This window comes from Scyliorhinus torazame, chromosome 13 (assembly GCF_047496885.1).
Source record: "Scyliorhinus torazame isolate Kashiwa2021f chromosome 13, sScyTor2.1, whole genome shotgun sequence".
NCBI lineage: Eukaryota > Metazoa > Chordata > Chondrichthyes > Carcharhiniformes > Scyliorhinidae > Scyliorhinus > Scyliorhinus torazame.
This window is the reverse complement of record NC_092719.1, coordinates 39,546,379-39,563,979: the sequence shown is the minus strand read 5'-3', so window position 1 is coordinate 39,563,979 and position 17,601 is coordinate 39,546,379. Positions and strand designations below refer to the sequence as shown.

At 44.9% G+C, this 17,601-nt stretch overlaps 1 protein-coding gene across 4 annotated transcripts in view; it reads left to right on the top strand.

Moving 5' to 3' along the window:
* The window catches only part of LOC140387976 (voltage-dependent calcium channel subunit alpha-2/delta-1), an 890,358-nt gene that overhangs the window by 807,720 nt on the left and 65,037 nt on the right, over positions 1-17,601 (top strand). For all 4 annotated transcript variants that reach the window (XM_072471400.1, XM_072471399.1, XM_072471398.1 and 1 more), the window contains one exon: positions 13,054-13,138. In XM_072471400.1, the coding sequence (XP_072327501.1) occupies positions 13,054-13,138 (85 nt within the window). The remainder of the gene's footprint in view (positions 1-13,053; positions 13,139-17,601) is intronic.

The window sequence follows — 17,601 nt, the reverse complement described above, 5'->3', positions numbered from 1 at the left end:
TGGCTCACTTGCTCGTGGGGCCCCGACCTCTGCATCAGCAACCTCCCGGTCGTCAGGTCCGCCAGCCAGTTCCAGGGCCCTTTCCTCGTGTACGGTCAGTGGCCTCTCATCAGCGGGCCCTCCTCCAGTCCTCACATGCTCCCTATTGTTGTGTGCGCGCTTCTCCTGGGGGGGGGGGGGTGGTGGCAGGGGTAAAAGGCAACAGTGTTAGGCAGGTATATGAATGCACGCCATCGGTTGCGCGTGCATTGCAGAGGTTAAGGTTAGGGCTGGATTCACTTGGGGATATGGGGGATATGGGGGAGGGGGGATATGGGGGAGGGGGGATATGGGGGAGGGGGGATATGGGGGATATGGGGGAGGGGGGATATGGGGGATATGGGGGAGGGGGGATATGGGGGATATGGGGGAGGGGGGAATATGGGGGAGGGGGGGATTTGGGGGATATGGGGGAGGGGGGATATGGGGGATATGGGGGAGGGGGGGATATGGGGGAGGGGGGGATATGGGGGATATGGGGGAGGGGGGATATGGGGGAGGGGGGAATATGGGGGATATGGTGGAGGGGGGATATGGGGTAGGGGGGGATATGGGGGATATGGGGGAGGGGGGATATGGGGGATATGGGGGAGGGAGGGATATGGGGGAGGGGGGATATGGGGGATATGGGGGAGGGGGGATATGGGGGAGGGGGGATATGGGGGAGGGGGGATATGGGGGATATGGGGGAGGGGGGATATGGGGGAGGGGGGATTTGGGGGAGAGGGGATATGGGGGATATGGGGAGGGGGGATATGGGGGAGGGGGGATATGGGGGAGGGGGGATATGGGGGAGGGGGATATGGGGGATATGGGGGAGGGGGGATATGGGGGAGGGGGGGATTTGGGGGATATGGGGGAGGGGGGGATATGGGGGAGGGGGGATATGGGGGATATGGGGGAGGGGGATATGGGGGAGGGGGGGATATGGGGGAGGGGGGATATGGGGGATATGGGGGAGGGGGGAATATGGGGGATATGGGGGAGGGGGGATATGGGGGATATGGGGGAGGGGGGATATGGGGGATATGGGGGAGGGGGGGATATGGGGGAGGGGGGGATTTGGGGAGAGGGGATATGGGGGATATGGGGGACGCTCACCCTGCCTGCTCTGACGAGGTCGTTCACCTTCTTGTGGCACTGGGTGCCTGTCCGTGGTGTCAGGGCCACAGCGGTGACGGCCTCTGCCACCTCCCTCCACAGACGCCGGCTGTGGCGTGGGGCAACTCTGCGGCCGTGCCCGGGATACAGGGCGTCCCTCCTCTGCTCCACCGCATCCAGGAGCGCCTCCACATCGCGTGACTCGAACCTCGGGGCTGAGCGACGGCCAGCCATCAAGTCGGGTGTTGCGGTCGGCTGTTCCGGTCGGGTGGGGGGGAGCTGCGCGGCCTTATGAGCCGTCACGCCGTGCAGCGCGTATGACGCTGCACGGCGTGAACCACTGCGCAAGCGCGGATCCCGTTACGTCGCTGCTAGCCCATTTCGGGCCGCAGACTATCGGCCCATTTTTATGACGTGACGCAAGTGGGATTTGCGCCGTTTTTTGCGCCGATCGGCGGAGTTTCCGCCGATAACGGAGAATTTCGCCCATTGTGTCTGATTGTGGGCACTACAATTTAGGAAGGATGTGAAGGTGTTAGAGGGGGTGACGGGATGAGAGACTTTAATTACATAGATAGGTCAAAGAAACTGTTGTTCTCCTTTGAGCAGAGAAGCTTGGGAGGGAGATGGAGATGTTCAAAATCATAAGGAGTCTATAGGTGGAGTAAATAGCAAGAGATGTCTTCCATTGGCAGAAAGGTCAAAATCCAAAGGACACCTATATAAGGTGATTGGCAAAGGAACCAAAGATGACATGAAAATAAAAATGAGCGGGTCGTGATCTCAAATGCACAGTCTAAAAGGATGAAGGAGGCAGACGCAATCGAGGCTCTCAAATGGGAATTGGATAAGTACATGAGGGAGAATAAATTCCAAGGCAACGAGGAAAAGGCAAGGGGTGAGACCAATTTTGGATTATTCTTGCAGAGGGCCATCATGGACTGGGCTGGCTAAATAGTGACCTCCTGAGCTGTAACAATTTCATGTAGGCTGAACAGTCGTTCACCAAACTCTTGCATTTTGACATTAGCATCAGATTTTGTGTTTTCAGAATGTTGTGAGTTGAAACTCGAACTAAACACCAATAAGAAAAATAACCCGAATGTAAAATTTAATAGTTTAGGAGGAAATCTGTTCGTATTTTTATATTTTGGATCTTTTCTTACTGAGGTTTGTAGACTTTAGATGGAATGTCAATGTGCTCTCCAGAGGGGAGAATGGAATAAGATATCTTTGTGTCTACAATCTCCTGCAACCACAACCCTTCTCACTTATTGAACAAAGATGGCTATCAGTGAACAACTAACCAAATATGACATCGGTTTAGCTCCGTTAATATTTGCCAGTGGTTTGTGATTATATGTTTCAAACGCTTTGCTGTTATCTTAGACCTTTTGAACCTTCCATGTGAGCTGATAATATTGTCCAATCAAAATGAGAAACATTCAGATTGTAAAATGAACACCCAAGTGGCAGTGTCAATGCAGGGTGAGAAATGTTGCTGAAGTAAATTCTAACCTATTACAGTGAATTACTGCATCATAGGTCACTGACATCCTTTCCCTATAACATCCATGAGTCATTTGAGACCAATTGATGCCTCCCACAGATGATTCAATAGACCTCAGGGTCTCTGTCATTTAATTTGCTGCAGTTGTGTTTGATGGAAAATGCTATGGAACAGAGCTTTTTAAAGTGTCCCTTTGACGAGATGCCAGAGATATAGGGCTGCCTGGGTTTTATTGCAGACTGAGGAAATAGCTGGTTTCCTGAAGAGTGCCGCACTCTTCTGTGATTTCATTATAAAAGTACTGCCACCTGTCTGAACAGCCAAGGTCATATTAAATCATTTGGTTTAAATTAAATCATTGTCTGAGTGAAAATAAAATATGGTTTATGTTACTGTAGCTTCCAAGTAATGTATAGGTTCTGTGCCAGTGAGGTTTTTAGTTTTGAAATCACAATGCATTTATTTTTGTACATGTATTTTTCAACTATTAGATCCATCAATAATTGTTATCCAAAAATAACCCTTGAAAGTAGCTAAAATATTGAAAATTGCATATTTTAATTCAAAAAATCTAAGAGCTGAAGCTTACACTTGTGATTGCTGTTAACATGGGATTGCAGTACAACCTTGAATCTTTCAGTCAAACGGGATCACTGAAAAGAGAGATGCATTGTTGCAGTGTTTTTCCTTGCATTAACAAATTTCGAATGATCAGCAATTTATACTACAGAAGGAAAGTGTGCTGGTTGTTCGACAAGTCAACTCTGTTGAGGTATTGCCATGCAGAAAGCAATGGGGAAACTATAGGCTCTCCAAGCTTCAGAGCAATTCAAAGAAGACGCAAAGCTTGAACATATTCTGTTTGTTTGCGGGAAATTGGCCCATGCGTATGAATGTATGTCATTTCTAGCAAGTGTAAATGAGCCATGTTACGATCTCGACTGATTATCTTAAATTGGGTTGTTGGTGTAGCTATTAACGCACTCAGGATTGTTCAGCAAGTGCTGTCCCAATCGCAGGATCACACCTAACTAGACGTTTATTGGGTTTGCAAGTGCAGACTGGTTAAGCATGTCCGGTAATGCATTTGTTAAGGGGGTGGCGGAGCAGAGATTTACATTTACAAATTATTTTAAGGTGGCAGGGCTGGTTGAGAGAACGTTAATAAGGCATACGGTAAGCTAGGTTTTATAACTGGGAGCTAAAGTAGAAAAACAAGACAGTTATGATAAACCTCTGTAAAAAATTGGTTTGGATTCACCGAGGATATTGTGTCCAGTTCTGGACACCACACCTTTAAAAAGAGGTGAAGACATTAGAGATGGTGCAGAAAAAAAGGCTGTTCCCTTGGAGAAGAGGAAGTTAAGTGGAAATTTGATATAGGTGTTCAAAATGAAGAAAGGTCTGAACAGAGCAGGATATGGAGACATTGTTTTCAATGGTGGAGGTATTGAGAACGAGAGGACACAAATTTAAAGTGACTGTTAAAAGAAGCAAAGTTGACGTGAGGAACAGCATTTTAGTCAGCAAGTGGTTCGGACTTAGGATACATTGCCTGAGAGAATGATGTAGGCAAATTCAGACGAGAAGTTCAAGGGGGACTTGGATAATTTTCTGAAGGAAGACATTTGCAGGATATGGGGAAAAGGATTAGGGGAGTTGCATTTGCATAGATGCAGTACAGCCACGATGGGCTGAATGGTCACCTGTGCTATAACCATTCTATGATAAGCTGTGTCAGAACATCACTTTTGAGTACATTTGGACTTCTTACACTTGAATTTTGAATGGAGAATCCGTTATAAACTGGATATTTTAAGAAACCTACTTACATTAGGTGGGTTTCCTCCGGGTGCTCCGGTTTCCTCCCACAGTCCAAAGATGGGCAGGTTAGGTGGATTGGCCATGATAAATTGCCCTTAGTGTCCAAAATTGCCCTTAGTGTTGGGTGGGGTTACTGGGTTATGGGGATAGGGTGGAGGTGTTGACCTTGGGTAGGATGCTCTTTCCAAGAGCCGGTGCAGACTCGATGGCCAAATGGCCTCCTTCTGCACTGTAAATTCTATGAAACATTGAAATATTGTAATTATCATAATATGCACCCAGCACATCATGAGGTAAAAGCAGGCAGTGACAGACAACCAGGTGAGCCAATCAACATACAGAACAGAACACGACCAATCACCAGACAGAACACCAGAGGGGGGCTTCCAACTATAAAACACACGAGGCATCAGCACTCTGCCTCTTTCCACTGGTGACAACTGTAGTGATAGTCAGGGTGTATAAATCATTCAACACCTTTACACGTGGATCAGGGCTAGCCTGGTCTAGATAGTTAATGTTAGTTTACTTAGAGTAATAGAGAGTCAACCCACAGGCAGCACGTGTGCTATGTTACTGAAGTTCAATAAAATCTTATTGAACCAATGCCTACGTTTGGTGTATGCTTGATCATTTAACTGCATCGTGTTGCAGTCCGTGTTTACCCCAGGGTGAATAACACAACAGTAATAACCTTGGGACGTAAATAACCCAAGTTGAGAGAGGGATAGAGCAGCTTAACTGAACTATTGAACTTGATGGGATAGAGTCATGGGCCAGAATTTTATGTCACTTGGGCAATTTTACCCCCAAGACGGAAGTGTATGGAATCATGGAGAAGATGTCGGGCCTGAATCGCAACATCATTGCGTAATTCTCACCATCTCTTGACTGGTGGGTGTGCACAAGCATCAGAAGCCCACCAACCAAGTACATTAAGGGGCCAGTTGAATGCAATTATATTTGGCTCATTTGCTTTGACAGTTGTCACGGCCTTGACATTTTAGATGCAGCCTCAATCCAGAGTGGGATGAAATACCTGGGCTGAAATCAAATTTCTAAATAGTGCCTGAGGACCAAGGTCAATGCTTGAATGTGCTGCCAAGACACCTCTTGCAGAGTTTCTCCATTGCAGTTAATTTTCTCCGGGTCTGCAGCTCCCTGAGACAGCTCCGTGGTGGCTGTCCCCCTGAGGGAGCACGTTAGAATCACCAGCCCGCACCCTCCCTTTTCTCGATGCCCGCCTACCTCCCGCCCTCCCTGGCAGCGTTAAGCCTTTCACAGCATGCATTTTACCCTGGCTGCCTTTTTATTGGCAAGTCAGTGTGAAACTGCCATCTGAGGCCAATCTTGGCTCAACGTGCGTTTCAGACCTACTTCCGGACCTGGCGTCAGGTGAAAAATTCAGGCCATGCAACCTTGTAATGCTGAGATTTCAAATCCTTCCAAAGAGGTAACACTGTAAACTCTGTGTATGTCTAATTACAATGAGCTACTGCACTCTCCAGAGAGACTGTATCTGAATTTGACTGGTGCATCATCAGATTAAAGCCTATGCCTGCTGGGAACCCAATGAATTTGCTGCTATAAAACGTGAACATGACTTGTGAGAACGTGAACAAAACACTTTGAAAGACTGACCCAGCATTTAAATCACATCCTCAGACCACTCCAGTGTGATCCACAATGAGTGGATTTATTTTGAAGTAGTCACTGTTGTACGTTAGGCAAATGTGATAACCAATTTGCACATAGCAAGTCCCAAAGCAATGAATGGCCAGCTAATCTATGGGCAGAATTTTCCATGCGCCACTCCCCCCCCCCCCCCCCCCCCCACCCCCCCCCCCCCCCCCCCTGCTTTGCTGCCGGGGAACCCGCTGTGGGGGTTCGCCTTGTGGCGGGACCTGGAGATCTGGGAACGGATGGAAAATTCCAGTCCTATGTTTCATGTTGTGCGTGGAGACAGGAAACCTTTATTTTCAATTCATTCGGGGATATATATATGCGGATTTTGTTGTTTATTCACTGGTTGCCTTTATGAAGGTGCTGGTGTGGTGTAACACCTACAGAGGTGTAAGCTAAGGAATTCCAGGATTTTTATCCAGCAACTATGATTGAACAGCCATAAATCTCAAAGTTGGTCTGGAGTTTGAGTTGGATGGCTGCCTTTTTGGAATTACAACGGAATTATTTATGTGCACTTGAGGCTGCCTTCAGCACTGCAGCGAGTCAATAGCATATTGTTTCAGTCTATATTCTGATTCAGAGATGAGAGTGCTATTAACCGAACCAAAGTAAACATCTTAACAGCAGTAACATAAAGCAGTTGTAGATGTTAAGTAACAGACAATCTTGCACAAAAATGGCACTGGATGATCTCCATTAGAGCTTTTGAACAAGAGTTTCCTCTTCTGCACTTGATAGTCAATGATTTATCTGCTATTCACTAGGTGTAAAAATCAGGACCATCAAGTGCAAAAGGGGAAAGTAACAACCGTTGAATTTGCTGAAGTCAGGGTATGTTCCCACAAAGAATAATCATTTTGCTTCAAAACAATTCAGATGTATTGCAGTATCATGCATTCAAACTAATTTGCTATGCTTGGTTTTTTGTTACATTTTTCCAAATCCCTGCTGATTCTTTCCCCTAGAGACCTGAAGTAATATTTGTAGAAATATCCAATTACAACTAAAGAGGAAGCGTGGAAACCGATTTAGTCACAACTATCAATAGGGAATTGGTTAAATACTTAAAGGAGGTAAAGTTGCCTGGATTTGGGGCAGAGCCAGGGGCTGGATTTAGTCGGGTTGATGGGGGTCTTGCCCACTGGTTGGAAAACCATCAGGGAACCCCCACCAGTCCCATGTGGGAGGTATAAAGGATTCTTCAGACACACCGTTGGGCTTTCCCTAAGATTCAGGAGCCCGTTGACGCAGGTCCCAATTAGAAGCTGGCAGCTTCTCATTGCTGTCAGTGCCACCAAGTGAGTGGTGGCAACTGCTGGCAGTGCATCCATCAGAGGTCCAAGCTCAACCAGGGACCTAGGTCACAGGTGAGTGAAGGCAGGATGGGGGTGACAGGTGGCGATGGGGTTGGAGTTTTCAGGAGGTGTGAGGAGATCTGTCCGGCTCCCATTTAATCCCTGAGCCACCACTGAATTGTACGAGTGGGTTCAGGAATAATGGATGGGAATTAGCTCAATTAATGAGCCTAATTTGTGAGACTAAATTTATGGCAAGGATTGCAGACTGTGCATCAGGTTAATACCTGCCATTGGGGGAGGTTAGAGTTTAATTGACATCCTGCTGTTGGCAGACATGATTCCCACATTAGCTCCCACTCCCTTCCCACTTTGGCAGGCAGATTTTACCATCGCCTGGAGTCTGATGCAGGGCCTGTCCCATGACTAATTGGGCCCAGCCACCAGGGTTCCCTGGTTAAGTCCAAACCAGGGAGTAAGACTGATTGTATTGCTCTATGAAAGAGCTGGCAGAGACTCAGTGGGCCTGGTGCCCTCCCTCTGTGCTGTTTTATTCTATGTTCCAAACACCAGGCATCTAGTTTGTCATCATCATATTTCCTCCTCATCTTCCTGCTGTTTGTGAGCTATTTGCATCAAATGATTAGAAGGGTTTGGAAGCATTTTTGGTTGCAAACTCATTTGGGAAATCCACGACTACAGCATAAATGTATATTTTTTCTGTGCGATTTCAAAGCGTGCTCTGAAATAATCCAACCTGCGGCTGAAAAATAAGCCTCTGAATCCCATTCTTTACAAAGATGTGTCTACTGTGCATTTTTGTAATGGTTCATACTTAGAGCTAAATGTAGCCTGGTGAACGTGGTAATAAGCAAGCCTGATCTCTTAAGCTTCTAGTTCTACTTGTGTTCATGTGACTGAGAGCTGTACAAGTGAACAGACACACCAATCGTAAATTGGAATAACCAGCAAAGCAAAAATTATTTGCAAAACAATTTATGTTGGAACGAGAACTTTTAGGAATTGTGGACACATTTGAACAGATTGCTAATCTTTGTACCAGAACCAATTCCACGGTACAATAAAGCAGAAGAGAGTTGAGCACAAATAAATATATTATACAGAAGTGATCAAGCTTCTAAAGTATGTGCCTTTCTTGGCAGGATTGGCGGTGGATTGATATTTACTTTTCTAAGCATTAACCTGATACGTGGTCAGAAATCTTTACCACAAATTCCATCTCAAACTGGACAATTATACAATCTACCCCACAAGTCATATTTCCATACATCACATAAATACCTCTTCAATGAGTTTCTTATGAACTCAGTAATGACTCCCACTCGGAATCCCTGTCATTAACACTCACTCTTTAAGCTATTAGAACTGAAGATATATCATGGAGACAAACAAAGAGGATGTCTAGCCAGCTGCAATGTTTTGCGTGTGTCGAGCATTGTTCACTAAACCCCTTTCTCAAGTCTCACTCTGTGTGTAGCCTGAATATTTTGGCATCTCTTACAAAGTTAGCCACGGAAAGGTCAGCTCCGTGAGAACATTCTCCATGAAATAAGGGCAGAAGCATAGCAGCATGTTAACTCCAGATTCTTTATGTCGAATCGGTCTGATGAGATTTCTGACCCCACAGTAATTTCCCCCTCGGGTCCGGGGTCACCCTCATCGTCTGATCCCATATCCCTCACAATCAGGATTTTACCTCTCTTGCTTAAAGTTTAGTCACACAATAACCTCAGGTTGTGACAATGAAACTGCTTGTCATGTGAACTGGATACTGTAATCTCTGGATCTCCTCGCGTGCTGTTTGGTGACTCCTCTGACTATGTAATTTATGGCCTCTGAGGTAATCTGTGGTTACTGCACAGATATCTGCTTCCCTCGATCTTCTGAAAGCTGGACTGATGAACATAGTCGTGGTACACAGCCAACTATATAGCATCAAGCTGATTTATTTTTACACAGAATTTGCCAATGAACAGAACAACCTTTGAATAATTGCCTCCCATATTAGAGTATGCCAAACTATGCCTATCAGCCAGGTTATTGCCTTTTCCGATTCGAAACTTCTCTGAGTACCCAATTATTTTTTTCTAATTGAGGAGCAATTTAGCATGTTCAATCCACCTATCCTTCACATCTTTGGGTTGTGGGGGTGAGCCCCATGCAGACAAGGGGAGAATGTGCAAACCCCACATGGACAGTGACCCAGGGCTGGGATTGAACCGGGGTCCTCGGCGCCGTGAGCAGCAGTGCGAACCACTGCTTCACAGTGCCGTCCAAGAAACTGATAAAGATTATGCTTAAACATGGAGCTTTTAATCTCTGATCTTCAAGCTATCTCCCTTTTTTACCTGGAAAGAAAGCCAGGTCTCCTACTCCTTCCCAGTTAGTCAGACTCCGAAACTGGCTGGCATGTTCTCCCCGTGTCTGTGTGGGTTTCCTCCAGGTGCTCCGGTTTCCTCCCACACTCCAACGATGTGCAGGTTAGGTGGATTGGCCATGCTAAATTGCCCTTAGTGTCCAAAAAGGTGAAGTGGGGGTTACTGGGTTACAGGTATAGGGTAGATACATGGGCTTGAGTAGGGTGCTCTTTGCAAGGGCTGGTGCAGACTCGATGGGCAGAATGGCCTCCTGTACTGTAAATTCTATGATTCAAACTACCAACTAAACCTGCTACTACCCTCTTAGGTCTGACCGCCAGGCAATTAAATTTCACTGAGTTCAATTAAGCCTTTCCAATGCCTCAAGTCTAACTATTGATTGGAATGACTTTAATAAGTGTCCATTACCTGAAGTGGATGTGGTAAACGCAGGAAGCATATTCTAGATATGCATTTCAACAGAATTCTGAAATGAGAAGACTGTGAGGGGATATGATCAAATTGTTTAAAATTATGAAAACACTGGACAAAATGAAACCAAGTAAGCTTTTCTGCTATATTTCTAAATTTCAGTAGAAGAGGTGATATTTCCAAACTAATGGTGATGAAAAAATATAGGGCACACAGAAGGGAACCTTGTTACTAAAGGGATGGATCAAATTACCAGCATGGGTGGTAAAATAAGAAATATTAAAATGTTTCAAGAAAGAAAGAGACAGGTTCTTGCCAATAAATGAGATTCAAGGTTACTAGAAATGTACCAAGGGAATACTGTGCATAGTTAGATGGACCAAACATCACCTGCATGGTATGGGTGGGATTTAATGAAGGCACCGAGAGGGCCCCATTTCATCTCTTTTCGGGAAGGCCTGTTGTGCCTATTGGGTGCTTAACCGGGCAGCAGCAGGCCTTCCCTGAGATCAAGGACCCAAGGCAGAAATGTGAACCAAAATCTTTCCACCTCACCATTTCCTGCCGGCTTCCAATGCCCCCTAAGCATTCTTCCCTCTGATTGCACTTTTTCCATTCCTCTCTGTAATCCTGCCCTAACCAGCTCCTAACCATCACCACTAATAACTTTGCTGCTCATTGTGCTCCTTCCTGTAAAGTATTCTGAATTGCTCTACAGAAGCTTAAGACTTTGAAATAGACGCCCGACCTCCCAAGGTCTGGGGGCCCAGGAATGGAAGCAATCCTTTAAACAAAAACTCAAATCAATTTTCAAATTCAAAGTAAGAGGTTAGATAAACTAAATAAAACATTGTTCACATGTTCTTTATATAAGTTACCAAAATAACCCAACAACTTAACACAGGAAACCAATCCAGTCAGTAGGTTTTCAGCTTACTGTGTTTTAGTTGAATATGATGATTATGGAATAATAGTGCATCGTCCAGTTAATATTTACACATAAGTGAATACTTGGATCATATTCTTTCTACTGGAGGATAAAATGTATTTTTTGACATAATTAAGTTTGGTTGACGATTGGTGTATGGATAGAATTATTTTACGAGGATGAGAGGGCACCTCCAAATTAAAGGGAGGAAGACAGGCTTCGGTGATTGGAGGGCTAAGTGGTGGGGGAACCATATTGGGGACATGGAGCTCTGGATATGATGCCCCTTCACCACCATCCCGGGAAGCCTCTGGAAGGCTGCTTCCATGTACCTGATGGCTTCTCAAGTGGCATGGGGAAGAGGTGGGTGGGGGGGGGGGGAGAGCGGCGGAAGACTTTTGCCAGCGGCTTGAGAAAATGGCCATCAATCGGGCCTTCAAATTGGCTGCACGCCTCCAGTCAACGGGCAACCACGCAGCTGCCATTCCCACTGCTGGCAGAATGGCCCAGTGGCAGGTCTGCATTGGGCAGCCCCCCTCTTCCACGTTTCCCAGCATTATGTCAGCCACCCTACCTCCTACACCCACAAGCCCGGTCTGATAAAATCTTTTCCAGTACGTCGGGTTACTGGCTGGATACAATATGGAGGGGTGGAGCATGATTTCTTGCCCATTATTCTCCATAATCTTGGTTTTAGCCAATTGAGGGTAGCCACAACATGGAGGCAAAATACTTATTGTAAAGAAAGAAGTAATTAAATTGTCAGTCCACAGCTCTTGTGTATACCTCCAACAGGCCAACTTAAAACATGACAGGCAAGACTTCAGGTTGACCAGGGTGCTTTTTGCTTAAGTGTGGTCTGGGAGGAAAAAAGAAAGACATGTATTTATGAAGTGATTTTTCTGCTGTACCGTCAGTTACCACGAGACGAGATAGGTGAATCAATCAAGGCTTTATTGCACAAGATGTTGTACCTCCTGCAACTGGAACCAGAATGGGAGCAGCGCAGGAGAGCTTACACTTTTATACGCTGCCTGCTGGGAGGAGCCTGCAGGCAGGGATTTACCGTAGTACCTTTAATACACAGGCAGTGCTGTAATACATACAATTTATCACTAGTAGTGTTTACCACATTTGCCCACTGGTTATCTCATCGTGCTTTACAATGTACTTTTGAAGAATAGTCACTGTTAGGATATGAAACACAGCAGCCCATCTGTATACAGCAGACTTCCATGAACTGCATTGTGACCACAATCAAAGCATCTGCTTTTCTGCAGTTGATTGAGGGATAGCCAGGACACCAGGGGTAACTTCCCGGTTCTTCTTTTGAACCGTGCTGTGGAGTCTTTCACGTCCACCTGAAAGGGCAGCAGGGGCCTCGGTTTTAACATTTCATCCCAAAGACAATACAGCACTCCCTCGGTACTGCACTGTCTGTTAGCCTTGATTTTTGTCCTCCAGTCCCTGAGTGGAACTCGAAGATGGGAAAAATAAACTGCAGAACTGGCGGAGAATAACATGGGAAATATTCCAAAAGGGAGAAATGAATAAAGTACAAATTTGGTGCCAATGGCCATGACTAGAGTTGAGCATTCCAGCTCCTGCCAAAATTGTAAATTGGTGTGATTACAAACCTACAGAGGGGAGGATGTTGGGGTGCACAATTAACCATCATATGGGAGAGGGTTTAGACCAGTAACAATACTGGGTCCAGCACCATTCCTATGATTGCCACACCCAGAAGCTGACTTTTATGGGCCCTGAAGCTGTATATGACAAGCGTTGTAGGAGAAGTACCAGTTATTGTGTTTGTGCGATACTGTTTTGAGTATTTCTGGCCATATGTTTGTTTTCTAGGCAAAACTGATCTGATCAATAACCTGCTACTCGATGCTGGATTTACAAGTGAACTTGTGACAAATTACTGGACTAAACAAAACCCGTAAGTTATGATCTCCCGTTTGGTTTGAATTGTAATAGGTTCAAAACTTAAACTTTTGTCTCATTTCTTACCAAGCAATAAATTTGTCTTTACACCATAAGCATGCATGTACACATATTGACGTGAAAAAATACATCTAGGGAAGTAGGGAACCCTGGATGACTCGAGATATTGAGACTCTGGTCAAAAAGAAGAAGGAGGCATATGACGTACATAAGCAACTGGGATCAAGTGGATCCCTTGAAGAGTATAGAGATTGTCGAAATAGAGTTAAGAGGGAAATCAGGAGGGCAAAAAAGGGACATGAAATTGCTTTGTCAAATAATGCAAGGGAGAATCCAAAGAGATTCTACAAATACATAAAGGGGAAAAGAGTAACTAGGGACAGAGTAGGGCCTCTTAAGGATCAACAAGGGCATCTATGTGCAGAGCCACAAGAGTTGGGTGAGATCCTGAATGAATATTTCTCATCGGTATTCACGGTGGAGAAAGGCATAGATGTTAGGAAACTAAGGGAAATAAATAGTGATGTCTTGAGAGGTGTGCATATTACAGAGGAGGAGGTGCTGGAAGTCTTAAAGCGCATCAAGGTAGATAAATCCCCGGGACCTGATGAAATGTATCCCAGGGTGTTGTGGGAGGCTAGGGAGGAAATTGCGGGTCCCCTAACAGAGATATTTGAATCATCGGCAGCCACAGGTGAGGTGCCTGAAGATTGGAGAGTGGCGAATGCTGTGCCCTTGTTTAAGTAGGGCAGCAGGGAAAAGCCTGGGAACTACAGACCGGTGAGCCTAACGTCTGTAGTAGGTAAGTTGCTAGAAGGTATTCTGAGAGACAGGATCTACAAGCATTTAGAGAGGCAAGGACTGATTCGGGGCAGTCAGCATGGCTTTGTGCGTGGAAAATCATGTCTCACAAATTTGATTGAGTTTTTTGATTGGGTGACCAAGAAGGTAGATGAGGGCAGTGCCGTAGACGTTGTCTACATGGACTTTAGCAAAGCCTTTGACAAGGTACCGCATGGTAGGTTGTTGCAGAAGGTTAAAGCTCACGGGATCCAGGGTGAGGTTGCCAATTGGATTCAAAATTGGCTGGACGACAGAAGGCAGAGGGTGGTTGTAGAGGGTTGTTTTTCAAACTGGAGGCCTGTGACTAGTGGTGTGCCTCAGGGATCGGTGCTGGGTCCACTGTTATTTGTGATTTATATTAATGATTTGGATGAGAATTTAGGAGGCATGGTTAGTAAGTTTGCAGATGACACCAAGATTAGTGGCACAGTGGATAGTGAAGAAGGTTATCTAGGATTGCAACGGGATCTTGATCAATTAGGCCAGTGGGCCGACGAATGGCAGATGGAGTTTAATTTAGATAAATGTGAGGTGATGCATTTTGGCAGATCGAATCAGGCCAGGACCTACTCAGTTAATGGTATGGCGTTGGGGAGAGTTATAGAACAAAGAGATCTAGGAGTACAGGTTCATAGCTCCTTGAAGGTGGAGTCGCAGGTGGACAGGGTGGTGAAGAAGGCATTCGGCATGCTTGGTTTCATTGGTCAGAACATTGAATACAGGAGTTGGGACGTCTTGTTGAAGTTGTACAAGACATTGGTACGGCCACACTTGGAATACTGTGTGCAGTTCTGGTCACCCTATTATAGGAAGGATATTATTAAACTGGAAAGAGTGCAGAAAAGATTTACTAGGATGTTGCCGGGACTTGATGGTTTGAGTTATAAGGAGAGGCTGGATAGACTGGGACTTTTTTCCTTGGAGCGTAGGAGGCTTAGGGGTGATCTTATAGAGGTCTATAAAATAATGAGGGGCATAGATAAGGTAGATAGTCAACATCTTTTCCCAAAGGTAGGGGAGTCTAAAACTAGAGGGCATAGGTTTAAGGTGAGAGGGGAGAGATTCAGAAGGGCCCAGAGGGGCAATTTCTTCACTCAGAGGGTAGTGAGTGTCTGGAATGGGCTGCCAGAGGTAGTAGTAGAGGCGGGTACAATTGTGTCTTTTAAAAAACATTTAGATAGTTACATGGGTAAGATGGGTATAGAGGGTTATGGGCCAAGTGCGGGCAACTGGGACTAGCTTAATGGTAAAAACTGGGCGGCATGGACTGGTTGGGCCGAAGGGCCTGTTTCCATGCTGTAAACTTCTATGATTCTATGATCTGAGGGAGCTGTGTTTTACAGGAAATAAATTATTCTGTTAAGCATGCTGTACAATGTCGTACTCTCACAGTTGCAAGTGAAAGTAATTTGGTATGTTACGTGGAGCGGAATAAATAATAAGCACATGTTAGATTTTTTTTTATTGTATACGACACTTTATTTAAAAAGTACTAATTGGCTTTTATTTGGAATTGTTATAACTGGGGAGGAAAGCAGTTCTTGATTGTTCTGCCGTCAGCCTAGTCAGAAAATACAATGGCACTAGATCACCAGGCTGGTAAAGGTGATCTTAAATCTCTCTCAGGAATATTTTGGGTGGTTGGACCAGCATGACACAGGAATACTGTTTTCTGTTGTGCAATAACTTCCTTTGATTAAGATACATTCGTATTATAGTAAGGCAGCAGCTATATTTTGCAGAAACTGTATTTTTAAAAAATGCTCTAACCAATGAAGCCCTGACATTGACAGCAGGCATCATATTAGTTTTTTGGGAAAGCCTGTTCTTGGTTAATGCAGGTAATTGACTATCTACAAATGCAAGACACTGAATGTAAACTTTTGAGAGGTTCCATTCAATGAAGAAAATTTGAATGTTCGGCACAATGGTAAGCACTGCTGCCTCACAGTCAATTCCCGGGTTCAATTCTGTGCTTGGCTGGCTGTCTGTGTAGAGTTTGCACTTTCTCCATGTGTCTGCCTGGGTTTCCTCCGGGTGCTCTGGATTCTTCCCACAGTATTAAGATGCGCAGGTTAGGTGGATTGGCCATGCTAACTTGCCCTTAGTGTCCAGGATTTGCAGGTTAGGTTACAGGGGTAGGTTACGGGAGTAGACATAGGTAAGGGTGCTCGTTTGGTGGGTCAGTGCAGACTCGATGGGCCAAATGGCCTGCTTCTGCGCTGTGGGAATTCTACGATTCTATGACTTCCTTGCTGAAAAGTGTCTGATGAACAATGACACTAAATTGAAAGGGCTGATGACATGTAAATTTGCTCTATTGACGATACAGCCTTGAAGAGTTCTGTTGCCTGAGATACAAATCTATATTGAAATAATAACAAAGGAATTCATTTTTTAAATTAATCTGAGTGGATTTCAACTTCTGCAACTTTGTCCTTTGTTCACCCAATAACGACTCAGTCATTTTTACTGGTGTCAACCTCGGATCAGCTTCAGGAAACCATAATGAACCAAACTGTATACACAGCAGTTTTCTCTTTTGATATGTCACGCTGACATTACTTCCCTACAATTCAGAAACAAATGTAAATAAAAAACACATATGAAACAGAGATAAGGAACTCTATATCCAGATCAAAATTAAATTTAAAATTGCATTTTTGGTTTGGCCATTCGAACATATTTTCATTTATTGTTATGGACCTTGGACAATTAAAATGCTGCAATGTAAAGAAAAAAAGAAAAAGTGCGGAAATGTGTTTGCCGAGCTTCATCGAGCCTGTCGATATAACAGGGATGCGTATAATCAATGTTATTAGGAGTAGTGTGTTATTGCAGTCGTATAGATTGGGCTTGCAACGAATACAAAATCGACCTACATCTTCAGTAGCCGGGTGTTCTGGCCATCATGGAATGTGACCCTGGTCTCAGGTCATTTTCCTCAAAAAAGGATAATATTTATGTTTTAGACAGGCCGGCGGGCCTCTTGAGGAGTCTGTCTAGAGAGGGAGACAGCGATCGGTTGCAAAACTGTGATGTTGCTGGCAGCTTCAGTGCTACCTGTCAAATTTTGGGCAAATAATTTTTCAAAACTTTTTTTTTTAAAGTATCTTAACATTTGCAAACATTGACCCAGGGTCACTGTGGTTAGAATGGACCATGTAGGGATCTGACTTACCTTTGGCCTACACTAGCCACACGGCACAACGCTAATATCCAACATTGGTTCAAGTTCAGCGTGGAGCATCACAAATTTAAATAAAAGTTAAATCTGCCATGATAGTTCATCTTTTTCCCCTGTTAAACCTTAGCCACATGCATTTTACATGCTCTTGTCTATCCTCTATACTACATTTAGTTTAATGTCTATTCACTGCCTCTGCACTGTCTTTTCAGGATCTCTGTCCTCCTCCTCCACCTTTACCACTCCCCAATTGAACCCCTCAACCTTAATCTGTCCTTACTGTGCATGATCTGAAGAAATCTTCCATCATTCTCACTCTACCACAGCCCCTGTTATGCCCCTGCTCTATCTGTGAAGCAAGATCTGGAAAGTGGGATTAGGCTGGATAACTCTCTCAGTCAGCAGAGAAAGGGTGAGCCAGGTGGCTG